The 13,304-nt window shown below is 40.0% G+C and overlaps 1 protein-coding gene across 6 annotated transcripts in view; it reads left to right on the top strand.

Annotated features, from left to right (window-relative positions):
- Window positions 1–13,304, top strand: part of LOC126474141 (axotactin) — a 557,260-nt gene that overhangs the window by 445,071 nt on the left and 98,885 nt on the right. For all 6 annotated transcript variants that reach the window (XR_007586577.1, XR_007586576.1, XM_050101588.1 and 3 more), the window contains one exon: window positions 6,656–6,812. Coding sequence is in view for 4 of the 6 variants with exons in the window: in XM_050101588.1 (XP_049957545.1) it covers window positions 6,656–6,812 (157 nt within the window). In the remaining 2 variants the exon portion in view is untranslated. The remainder of the gene's footprint in view (window positions 1–6,655; window positions 6,813–13,304) is intronic.

The raw sequence follows: 13,304 nt of genomic DNA, 5'->3' as shown, positions 1-13,304 counted from the left end.
AGAAGAGCATGGTATCTCATTTGCAAGTTTGCAAGTTTGATCCATCTTCCTCATTAATGGTAAAATGCTTCTCTTCTATAAATGTAGAAATTATGGCTACCCACCTAACATTCTACATCATGGACCCTACTGCATAACTTGGTCATTATGTAAGTCAAATCAGAACTAAGGCAGATAAAAACTTGAAGTCAATTAACACATGAGACCATTTTCCCCATAAGAGATACAAAAAAGCAGTGGATCTTGGAAAGTAGATCTGAGAGGAAAATGAATAAGTACCGTGTGGTTATAATTAAACAGATGGTGTTCCGATTGCTACAGTATGGGCTGTACACATCATAGGATGCTGAAACATCATAGATGCATTCATTAATTGGTGAGCTCATGGAGTATGCTGAAGAAATTAATAATTCCACTTTCTGCCATCGGGTGAAAATATGGTGCTGTAAGCAGTCAGAGTGTGAAATCTTTCCTGTTTTGACATCAGTATGCTGTTTGTTGAGTTGTTTCGTGAAGCATCTATTGGTTCAGGAAGATTGAAATTTCTGTAAGAAATGCAATGGCTGTTGAGAGGAAAGACTGTGCAGTGCTGGTAAAGTTGTTTTTCTCAGGACAGCAGCAATAATAGCACTGCACTCCACTACCAACAGAAACAGCTGTGAAGAGGCCCATGTTAATAAATAGGCTTAGGAATATGATCAAGAAATTCGAAGAAACAGGTGAATTACATGTTGCACCATGGAGAGGGATGCAGCTCATTCATATGGCAGTTGTTGAAGAAGTTGATGTAGCTGTAGCTGACCATGTAGCTCACACCTCACATTCTGCAGCCGGTGCTCAAGCTATTTCATGGGAATTCTCTCTCCTCAGGTCAACAGATGAAAAGATGTTGCACTGCATTTTACACTGGTATCCCTACACAATTCAGAATGTGCACCAAATGAAACCCCAATGTAGGCTACAATGCCATGAGTTTTCCCATTGTTTATTGCGTGCATGAAAATGCATATGTGGCCGGGGATGGGACAAGGCACATTTTACCGTACATGATGCCATGAATGCACAGAACTGTTGCATATGGGGTTCTACTCCACCACATGTTGTGCAGGAACATCCACTGCACTCCACTTATGTGACTGTGTGGCATGTTTTCACAAGCTCTTTCACTCTCAGTCCATTTTTCATCGAAGGGATGACACTTTGTGGGCCTGTTAGGTGTACAGTGACATCTACATATTATTAGGAGCTCATCGTGCAACACATGAGTTGGGCTTTGCAAGAACACAACTGTCTCCACACCCCTATTTTCATGCAAGATGAGACAACACCACAAGTTGCTTGCCAGGTGGAAGATTTGCTTCAAGAAACCTTCAGTAATGACTTCGTCATTGTTAAGCAATTTCAAGATGTGTGGCCCTCCAGATCCCCTGACCTAAAGTGGTGTGGCTTCTGGTTGTGGGAATATCTGACAGATTGTGTCTATCAGGGTTGTATCTGAACTCTTTCTGATGTGAAGGATAGCATACAACAACATATCACTCTGATTAAACCAGATATGCTGCAAACAACTATGGACCATGCTATGTTATCGGTGCAGCAGTCGGAAGACCAAACTAAACAAACATTGTAACTGGTGACTATATCCTAATAAATGTGCCAGAACCATTGTTAGCAAGTAAAATATCCTCATACTAAGGAGTTATTGAATACACTTTTAAAATACCAACTTTATTAACAAAATGAAAATCAGTTATAATATTTTTGGATGAATATCCACACAATTATGTACAACAGAAATGTCCTCTACATGATGATCCCCAAGGTAATGGCAGGCAGTAGCTTGAAGACCTGGTTGCTACTGGTTAAGAGTGTTGAGACAAAACTGCTAGTACTGCCAATTGGTAGCATTGGAACTGAACTGCTGATGCAGCTGAATGGAACAGCTGATGCTGCCGACTTGAGGCATTGGGCAGCATTGACTTGACATTGTCCAGCAGTGGTCTAAATAGTCAGGAGAGGGTGGTGGGCTTATGTAGCAAAATGGTGCTCTGACAACAGTGATCAGTTGGCGAGTTTGGCGCCCCCACACACCATGGAGGTGACATGTAACTCCATGGAAAATAGCCTAGGCCATACAAAGAAATTTCTCTGTTTTGATCAAAGCCGTTCACCCATGTCCTCCTGGTGGGACAGCTGCCCATATCTCTCTGTCCAGGAGATCAGTTCTGTTCTGGTTATACAATGGTGTCAATATACATGTGCTTTCTGTTCTAAGTGTTGTACTTCATTGACAACTCTATCTTTGAATCTGACTGGATTGTGGTTTTGATGTGACATTATAGCTAAGTTCTTTAATTTGCACTTCCAAAGATTTACTGATTATATGGGCTATAGGTCAAGTCTGGCTAGAAACCTTTAAGCAACAAAATTCCATTAGTTGTGGTGTGATACCTGTATGTTCCATAACAACTAGACAACTGTTGAAAACCAATGCCCATGAGAAAGCCATCTGGCATTAAAAGTATCATAAGTATCCAATGAAAATCTCCACAGATGAAATAAGTAGAAAAGTATTGTCATGTAGTTAATGCATCAGTGTAACAGGTCTATTTCTTGACTGAATAAAGTTTGCCATTATAAAACTAGCTTTCCAAAATGGGAGATGCCACAGATCTGAGTAACTTCAGACTGATTTTATTAGTAACTGTAATTTAAAAAATAACTGAAATATTATCATGTGCTAGGAGTGTCAAACATTTTGACCAATTTGCTGTTAATAATAAATGCCAATCTAGCTTTCAGAAAAAAGGTTTTACTATATGGACAAACTTCATATCTAATGGTTGATGTCTTAGGGTTCCAAACCAAGAAGTGTTGATATCCTTCTTGATATGGCAAAACATTAAGCGTTTGTACAAGAAAAAAGTTAAAGAAATATCATAAACTTCGATCCAATTTTAATTTTGCCAGCAGTCTTGAAAATTTTGGGAAAATAAAATACAAATGACTTCTCTAACATCCGACTACTAGTAATATATTCTCAAAGCTACAGTTTTGGTTTCTAAAGGACTCCAATATTCCATGGAACATTTATACAGTTGTTGTTGTTATTGTCTTCAGTCCTGAGACTGGTTTGATGAAGCTCTCCATGCTACTCTATCCTGTGCAAGCTTCTTCATCCCCCAGTACTTACTGCAACCTACATCCTTCTGAATCTGTTTAGTGTATTCATCTCTTGATCTCCCTCTCTGATTTTTACCCTCCACGCTGCCCTCCAATGCTAAATTTGTGATCCCTTGATGCCTCAGAACATGTCCTACCAACCAGTCCCTTCTTCTTGTCAAGTTGTGCCACAAACTCCTCTTCTCCCCAATTTTATTCAATACCTCCTCATTAGTTATGTGATCTACCCACCTAATCTTCAGCATTCTTCTGCATCACCACATTTTGAAAGCTTCTATTCTCTTCTTGTCTAAAATATTTATTGTCCATGTTTCACTTCCATACATGGCTGCACTCCATACAAATACTTTCAGAAACGACTTCCTGACACTTAAATCTATACTCGATGTTAACAAATTTTTCTTCTTCAGAAACGCTTTCCTTGCCATTGCCAGTCTACATTTTATATCTTCTCTATTTTGATCATCATCAGTAATTTTGCTCCCCAAATAGCAAAACTCCTTTACTACTTTAAGTGTCTCATTTCCTAATCTAATTCCCTCTGCATCAGCCGACTTAATTCGACTACATTCCATTATCCTCGTTTTGCTTTTGTAGATGTTCATCTTATATCCTTCCTTTCAAGACACTGTCCATTCCGTTCAACTGCTCTTCCAAGTCCTTTGCTGTCTCTGACAGAATTACAATGTAATCGGCGAACCTCAACATTTTTATTTCTTCTCCATGGACTTTAATATCTACTCTGAATTTTTCTTTTGTTTCCTTTACTGCCTGCTCAATATACAGATTGAATAACATAGCGGACAGGCTACAATCTTGTCTCACTCCCTTCCCAACCACTGCTTCCCTTTCATGCCCCTCGACTCTTATAACTGCCATCTGGTTTCTGTACAAATTGTAAATAGCCTTTCGCTCCCTGTATTTTACCCCTGCCATCTTTAGAATTTGAAAGAGAGTATTCCAGTCAACATTGTCAAAAGCTTTCTCTAAGTCTACAAATGCTAGAAATGTAGGTTTGCCTTTTCTTAATCTATTTTCTAAGATAAGTCGTAGGGTCAGTATTGCCTCACGTGTTCCAACATTTCGCCGAGGTCGGCTTCTACCAGTCTTTCCATTCGTCTGTAAAGAATTTGCATTAGTATTTTGCAGCTGTGACTTATTAAACCGATAGTTCAGTAATTTTCACATCTGTCAACACCTGCTTTCTTTGGGACTGGAATTATTATATTCTTCTTGAAGTCTGAGGGTATTTCGCCTATCTCATACATCTTGCTCACCAGATGGTAGAGTTTTGTCAGGATTGGCTCTGCCAAGGCCGTCAGTAGTTCCAATGGAATGTTGTCTACACCAGGGGCCTTGTTTCAACTAAGGTCTTTCAGTGCTCTGTCAAACTCTTCACGCAGTATCGTATCTCCCATTTCATCTTCATATACATCCTCTTCCATTTCCACAATATTGTCCTCAACTACATTGCCCTTGTATAGACCCTCTATATACTCCTTCCACCTTTCTGCTTTCCCTTCTTTGCTTAGAACTGGGTTTCCATATGAGCTCTTGATATTCATACAAGTGGCTCTCTTTTCTCCAAAGGTCTCTTTAATTTTCCTGTAGGCAGTATTTATCTTACCCCTACTGAGATAAGCCTCTACATCCCTACATTTGTCTTCTAGCCATCCCTGCTTAGCCATTTTGCACTTCCTGTCGATCTCATTTTTGAGATGTTTATATTCCTTTTTGCCTGCTTCATTTATTGTGTTTTTATATTTTCTCTTTCCATCAATTAAATTCAATATTTCTTCTGTTACCCAAGGATTTCTACTAGCCCTCGTCTTTTTACCTACTTGATCCTCTGCTGCCTTCACTACGTCATCCCTCAGAGCTACCCATTCTTCTTCTACTGTATTTCTTTCCCCCATTTCCGTCAATTGTTCCCTTATGCTCTCCCTGAAACTCTGTACAACCTCTGATTTAGTCAGTTTATACATGTCCCATCTCCTTAAATTCCCACCTTTTTGCAGTTTCTTCAGTTTTAATCTACAGTTCATAACCAATAGATTGTGGTCAGAGTCCACATCTGCCCCTGGAAATGTCTTACAATTTAAAACCTGGTTCCTAAATCTCTGTCTTACCATTATATAAACTATCTGATACCTTCTAGTATCTCCAGGATTCTTCCATGTATACAACCTTCTTTTATGATTCTTGAACCAAGTTTTAGCTATGATTAAGTTACGCTCTGTGCAAAATTCTACCAGACGGCTTCCTCTTTCATTTCTCTCCCCCAATCCATATTCACCCACTATGTTTCCTTCTCTCCCTTTTCCTACTCTCGAATTCCAGTCACCCATCACTATTAAATTTTCGTCCCCCTTCACTACCTGAATAATTTTCTTTTATCTCATCATCCATTTCTTCATCATCTGCAGAGCTAGTTGGCTTATAAACTTGTACTACTGTAGTAGGCATGGGCTTTGTGTCTATCTTAGCCGCAATAATGCGTTCACTATGCTGTTTGTAGTAGCTTACCTGCACTCCTATTTTTTTATTCATTATTAAACCTACTCCTGCATTACCCCTATTTGATTTTGTATTTATAACCCTGTATTCACCTGACCAAAAGTCTTGTTCCTCCTGCCACCGAACTTCACTAATTCCCACTATATCTAACTTCAACATATCCATTTCCCTTTTTAAATTTTCTAACCTACCTGCCCAATTAAGGGATCTGACATTCCCTGTCCTGGTGTTCTACCAGTTTTCTTTCTTCTGATAATGACGTCCTCTTGAGTAGTCCCCGCCCAGAGATCCGAATGGGGGACTATTTTACCTCCGGAATATTTTTACAGTACATAGAATATTTATACATAGAATATTTATACAGTATATAGACAAATAAATTACACTCATAGCTGATTTCTTAAAACTAATTCTGGAACACATGTGACAGAAAATCTTCTCTCCCTGTGTAACAATGATAAATTTCCTCATACAATCCAGGTTTAGTGTGTGTTCTCTATTACCAACATGTTATCTCATTTCTGAGCTAACATTTCAGAAACCAGATGTCACCAAGGAAATTTTTCATCATTTGGTAAACGACATGTATTAATTCCATGTCTACCATCTCATCTCATTCACAAATAATTAGTGCAAAAGAATTAATCACATACATAAGTAGCTTGTATATCTTCTTGTTTCCTTAATCTCTGTTCTGCATTCCTGTATTAAACTAGAATGATACCATGGTCCAGCATGGATCATATTGTATCTTGTTACAACAAATATGAATATCTGTCATTCCATCAGTGTTGTAATGTACTGGACTATAACATATGAACCTGTCTCTCTTTTTGTCAAATGTTGTGATACAAATAGAAATTTGCAGATCATTGCGTTAAATCAGTTAGGTACTAAAACAGGTTGAGAATAAATATTATAGTTCATCTGCAACAAATTTTTATGTTTGTTTCAGATTGATCAAGAGAATATCAAACTAGAGCCAACAGGAGTACTCAGTCTCTCTGATCTCCCTACAGGTGAACAGGGTGCCAATGAAGTTCAAGTTGGTGGGTTAAATACAACAGATCCTAGATTTACGGCATATAAAAGTTTCAATGGTTGCCTCTCAAGTAAGTTTCTTAACCAGAATACTTGTTACCAGTTTTATGTAGTTTTTGTTTGAGAATTAAAGTAAGTTGCATTGAAAAACCAGTCTGCCTAACAAAACATTTTGCTCATTGGATTTACGTCCATAAGAGTTATATCTATATAGGATTAAAACACAAACTTTACCATCATTTTGTTCCTAAACATAACAATTGTCTGAATCAACTGATTTGATACCACATGTTAATACACTATGTGATCAAAAGTATTCGGACACCACCTAAAACATACATTTTTCGTATTAGATGCATTGTGCTGCCAGCTACTGCCAAGTGCTCCATATCAGCATCCTCAGTAGTCATTAGACATTGTGAGAGAGCAGAATGGGACGCTCCGCAGACTTCACGGATTTCGAACATGGTCAGGTGATTGGGTGTCACTTGTGTCATACGTCTGTATGCGAGATTTCCACACTCCTAAACATACCTAGGTCCACTGTTTCCAATGTGATAGTGAAGTGGAAATGTGAAGGGACATGTAGAGCACAAAAGTGTACAGGCTGACCTCGTCTGTTGACTGATAAGAGACCACCGACAGTTGCCGGCTGCGGTGATCTAGCGGTTCTGGCGCTGCAGTCCGGAACCGCGGGACTGCTATGGTCGCAGGTTCGAATCCTGCCTCGGGCATGCGTGTGTGTGATGTCCTTAGGTTAGTTATGTTTAAGTAGTTCTAAGTTCTAGGGGACTTATGACCTAAGATGTTGAGTCCCATAGTACTCAGAGCCATTTGAACCATTTGAACCACCGACAGTTGAAGAGGGGCATAATGTGTAATAGGCAGGCATCTATCCAGACCATCGCACAGGAATTCCTAACTGCATCAGGATCCACTGCAAGTATCATGACAGTCAGGTGGTAGATGAGAAAACTTGGATTTCACAGTCGAGCGGCTGCTGATAAGCCACACATCATGCCAAATGACGCCTCGCTTGGTGTAAGAAGTGTCAACATCGGATGACTGAACAGTGGAAAAACGTTCTGTGGAGTGATGAATCATGGTACACAATGTGACAATCCAATGGCAGGGTGTGGGTATGGCGAATGCCTGGTGAATGTCATCTGCCAGCCTGTGTAGTGCCAACAGTAAAACTCGGAGGCGGTGGTGTTATGGTGTGATTGTTTTTTTCATGTAGGGGGCATGTATCCCTTGTTGTTTTGTGTGACACAGGCCAATATTGATTTTTTAAGCACCTTTTTGCTTCCCACTGTTGAAGAACAATTCCGGGATGGCGACTGCATCTTTCAACATGATTGAGCACCTGATAATAATGTACGGCCTGTGGCAGAGCAGTCACACAACAATAACATCCCTGTAATGGACTGGCCTGCACATAGTCCTGACCTGAATCCTAAAGAACACCTTTGGGATGTTTTGGAATGCCGACTTTGTGCCAGGCCTCACCGACCGACATCGGTACCTCTCCTCAGTGCAGCACTCCATGGAGAATAGGCTGCCATTCCCCAAGAAACTTTCCAGCATGGGCTGCCATTCCCCAAGAAACTTTCCAGCACCTGATTGAATGTATGCCTGTGAGAGTGGAAACTGTCATTACGACTAAGGGTGGGCCAACACTATATTGAATTCTAGTATTACCGATGGAGGGCACCACAAACTTGTAGGTCATTTTCAGCCATGTGTCCAGATACTTTTGATCACATAGTGTACCTTTTGCTGCATGATTTCATCTTGCTAATATTGATAGTGTGCAAAACTTTATGTTTCCATTTCAGTGTATTTTCTAGGAGTTATTCCCAAGCAAGCAGATGTTCACTAAACGACAACACTCACTAAGAAAACTGGAAACCTCACCATGAAACTGTTTCCAGTTTCAGCCTTTCAGCCTATCAGATTCTGAAATAGAATGTAAGCATTTTCATTGGTAATTTTCTGCTCCTGCCAGTAGCATTCCTCTATGAATTGCTGATTCCTGCCAGCGTTTCAGAAGTTTATTTTGAACATGGGTTGAAAAACATTTGTTATAATGAGAAATCTGTTGAGTCCTTGTTGCCAAATGTGGGGTCTTACCCACTCATCATGTATAGGGTGCCTAAGGGACACTACAATCTCGAAATGCTATACAACAATTCAAGCAAATAACATTAGTAGTTTTATTTCAATGAAGCAGGTTGACAATACATGCAACATAAATCTGAGTTCTTGCTATACACAATGGTCAAACAAGCAAAGGGTATGGATCAGTACAATCTGATATCATAACTCTCTCTGCCAGGCCATGCTAATACTCTGTGAATCCTGTCCACTAATGTCCATTTGAGGCTGGCAGGAGCGGCACTTATATTCAATTCTTGCAAAGGTCGCTCCTGTCGAGGTGTGGTCCTTGTCAGTGGACTATTGGCTGATGTTGCCTCACCGCCTTCTCTGATCTTGCATTCTTCCTCTTCATTCCAGCACTTGTGGTTACACCAGAATGAAATCAATATAAGAGGATACAACCACAAATCATCTCCAGGCTGGACAAAGCACACTTTGTTCATATCCCGAAAACCACATGTGACATCCACAGTAATCAAGAACACAAGCCCAGCAGGCACTTGTATAATATGCTAAACAGCCATACATTTTTTGTGAGAGATCAAATTATTACTAATCAGGATAGTCAAAGTTTTGGAGCCAAAAAGTTAACAAATGTGCTGGAGCCAAAAAATTTACAGATGTGCTGGAGATATGCTAACTGGTTGGTATTTACAGAGACCTCTATTGTTCCTAAACATGTTCTTGACAAACATCCCTACATTACACATATCATATGTTCAGTTACCAAGACTGTATTAAATAAAATAGTGTTGAAGACACAAGACCCCAGAAGAAGCCAAATTTGCATTAACTCATATGGAACATCATCACTAAAACAGAAGAGTACAGATGGCTATTTGCTGCTGAATAATTGAACTGAAATGTACTCTTGCTATGAATATCTACACTGAAGCACCATAGAAAATGGTATAGGCATGGATATTCAAATACAGAGATAAGTAAACGGGCAGAATGTGGTGCTGCAGTTGGCAGTGGCTATATATGACAAAAAGTGTCTGGCACAGTTGTTAGATCAGTTATTACTGCTACAATGGCAGGTTATCAAGATTTAAGTGAGTTTGATTATGGTGTTATAGTCAGTGCGCGAATGATGGGACACAGTATCTCTGAGGTTGCCATGAAGTGGGGATTTTCCCATATGACCATTTCACGAGTGTACCATGAATATCAGGAATCAGGTAAAACATCAAATCTCTGACATTGCTGCGGCCAGAAAAAGATCCTGCAAGAAAGGGACCAATGATGACTGAAAATAATTGTTCAACATGACATAAGTGCAACCCTTCTGCAGATTGCTGCAAATTTCAAAGCTGGGCCATCAACAAATGTCACCGTGTGAACCATTCAACGAAACATCATCAATATGGGCTTTTGGAGCAGAAGGCCCACCCGCGTACCCTTGGTGACTGCACAAAACAAAGCTTTACACCTCACTTGGATGTGTCAGCATCAACATTGGACTGTTGAGAAAACAGCCTGCCCAGATGAGTCTCATTTCAAATAGTATTGAGCGGATAGATGTGTACAGGTATGGAGACAGCCTCATGAATCCATGGACCCTGCATATCAGCAGGGGACTGTTCAAGCTGGTGAAGGCGCTGTAAAGGTGTGGGACATGTGCAGCTGGAGTGATATGGGAACCCTGAGGTGAAGGCGCTGTAAAGGTGTGGGACATGTGCAGCTGGAGTGATATGGGAACCCTGATATGTCTATATACAATTCTGACAGATGACACGTAAGTAAGCATCCTGTCTGATCACCTGCATCTATTCATGTCCATTATGCATTCTGATGGACTTAGGCAATTCCAGCAGGACAATGGGACACCCCACATATCCAGAATTGCTTTACACCTCACTTGGGCATGTCAGCATCAACATTGGACTGTTGAGAAACAGCCTGCCCAGATGAGTCTCATTTCAAATTATATTGAGCAGATAGATGTGTACAGGTATGGAGACAGCCTAATGAATCCATGGACCCTGCATATCAGCAAGGGACTGTTCAAGCTGGTGAAGGCTCTGTAAAGGTGTGGGACATGTGCAGTTGGACTGGTATGGGAACCCTGATATGTCTATATACGATTCTGACAGGTGACACGTATGTAAGCATCCTCTCTGATCACCTGCATCTATTCATGTCCATTATGCATTCCAGCAGGACAATGGGACATCCAGAATTGCTACAGACTGGCTCCAGGAACACTCTTCTGGGTTTAAACACTTCTGCTGGCCATTAAAGTCCCCAGACATGAATATTATTGAGCATATTGGGGGTGCCTTGCAATGTGCTGTTCAGAAGAGATTTCCACCCCCTCGTACTCTTACAGATTTATGGACAGCCCTGCAGGATTCATGCTGTCAGTTCCTTCCAGCACTACTTCAGACATTAGGTGAGTCCATGCCATGCCCTGTTGTGGCACTTTTGCTTGCTCATGGGAGTCCTTCAGGGTATTAGGCAGGTGTACCAGTTTCTTTGACTCTTCATTGTAAATGTTGTTGTTGTTGTGGTCTTCAGTCCTGAGACTGGTTTGATGCAGCTCTCCATGCTACTCTATCCTGTGCAAGTGTCTCATTTCCTAATCTAATTCCCTCAGCATCTCCCAATTAATGCGACTACATTCCATTATTCTCATTGTGCTTTTGTTGATGTTCATCTTATATCCTCCTTTCAAGACACTGTCCATTCTGTTGAGCTGCTCTTCCAGGTCCTTTGCTGTCTCTGACAGAATTACAATGTCATCGGCGAACCTAAAAATTTTTATTTCTTCTCCATGGAGTTTAATTCCTACTCCAAATTTTTCTTTTGTTTCCTTTACTTCTTGTTCAATATACAGATTAAATAACATTGAGGATAGGCTGTTTCACTCCCTACCCAACCACTGCTTCCCTTTCATGCCCCTCTACTCTTATAACTGCCATCTGGCTTCTGTACAAATTGTAAATAGCCTTTCTCTCCCTGTGTTTTACCCCTGCCACCTTCAGAACTTGAAAGAGAGTATTCCAGTCAACGTTGTCAAAAGCTTTCTCTATGTCTACAAATGCTAGAAATGTAGATTTGCCTTTCCTTAATCTATTTTCTAAGATAAGTTGTAGGGTCATAGGGTCAGTATTGCCTCACGTATCTGTGTAAAACATCATTATTAGCTAGTTTATGTTGAGTAAGATCTTCAGGCTTTGCTATATAGTCATCTTTGTAAAACCCGATGTAGTCAGTTAAGGAGGCATGTAATCTGTAATAATTTACAATAAATTTATATATTTTGGTCACCGTATTTTATATTGTGATCAAGACAAAAATATATAGTGACATAGTCACCTTTTCCCTAGAATGAAGTTAAATTCTCATCTTCTAAATATGGCACTGAAAGATATTCAATTTCTAACAGGTCCTTATTATCTAACATGGCCAATTCAGGAGCAACTGATCATGCTGCCACAGTTTCAAAATCCAGTTTTATCTCTTTGAATTGATTCCCTGATTATAATGGATCACTGTCTTCTTCAGTTTTTATAGTAGAAGTGAGAGAAAGAGCTTCATCCATTTCTAGTGTAGACAAAACATTAGCATTCTCCGGATTATTTTGGGGAAGGTCATCTTTCCCATCCAATAATGTTGAATTTCCATCATCTAATTCCTCTATTTCCCACCCTTCATAGTCCCTCAGGTGCTTTTTGCGAACTTCCTGCTCTAATCTGAACTGTTAGGATCTATGTTCAAGCCATTTATTCTTTCTTCCTTCTGTTCCTTCTTTTTACATTCCTTCTCAGTCTTCTTTTCATCTCTCTCTATTTCCCTGCCTGCCTACTTCCATGATGTCTTCCTTCTCTTCCTTTTCTTACTCTCTCTCTCTCTCTCTCTCTCTCTCTCTCTCTCTCTCTCTCTCTCTCTCTCTCTTAGCTGTATCCCACTATGCCAACAACTTTGCTATTTGGTCCATTTTATCTACACTACTTTCTGTCAAATTAATTCCTCCAGCGTACCTGTTCCTTTTCCATTATCCCACTTCTACTTTTCTTTCACTTTTAAACTGTAGACCCTCAGCACAAAACCCAGCAGCCTGCAACATTAAAGTTTTACAAGTTGACACATTCACAAAACCAAGAACTCAGGCCCAACAGTTCCTACAAATTTCGTAGTGTTGTGATGTAGGATTTACCTTTCTGGTTTTCTACATTGTGCTGCCAATGAATATGCAGCACATGAGACAAATTATAGGACATATAATGGTACAGATTCAACTGGAAATGGTTATTGGCAGACCCAGAAATTATTATCTGCTGCAACATTATTAAATCAGCCCAAATAAGAGTGACCAGCCTCACTATGATCCGTAAACCAGGGTTAAAATGGTTACTATTTCTGTGCCAACAGCTAGCAAATCCCACTGTAAATTTCCT

Source organism: Schistocerca serialis, chromosome 4, assembly GCF_023864345.2.
Source record: "Schistocerca serialis cubense isolate TAMUIC-IGC-003099 chromosome 4, iqSchSeri2.2, whole genome shotgun sequence".
Classification (NCBI taxonomy): domain Eukaryota; kingdom Metazoa; phylum Arthropoda; class Insecta; order Orthoptera; family Acrididae; genus Schistocerca; species Schistocerca serialis.
The sequence above is the reverse complement of the archived record's forward strand: the minus strand, read 5'-3'. Positions and strand labels throughout refer to the sequence as shown.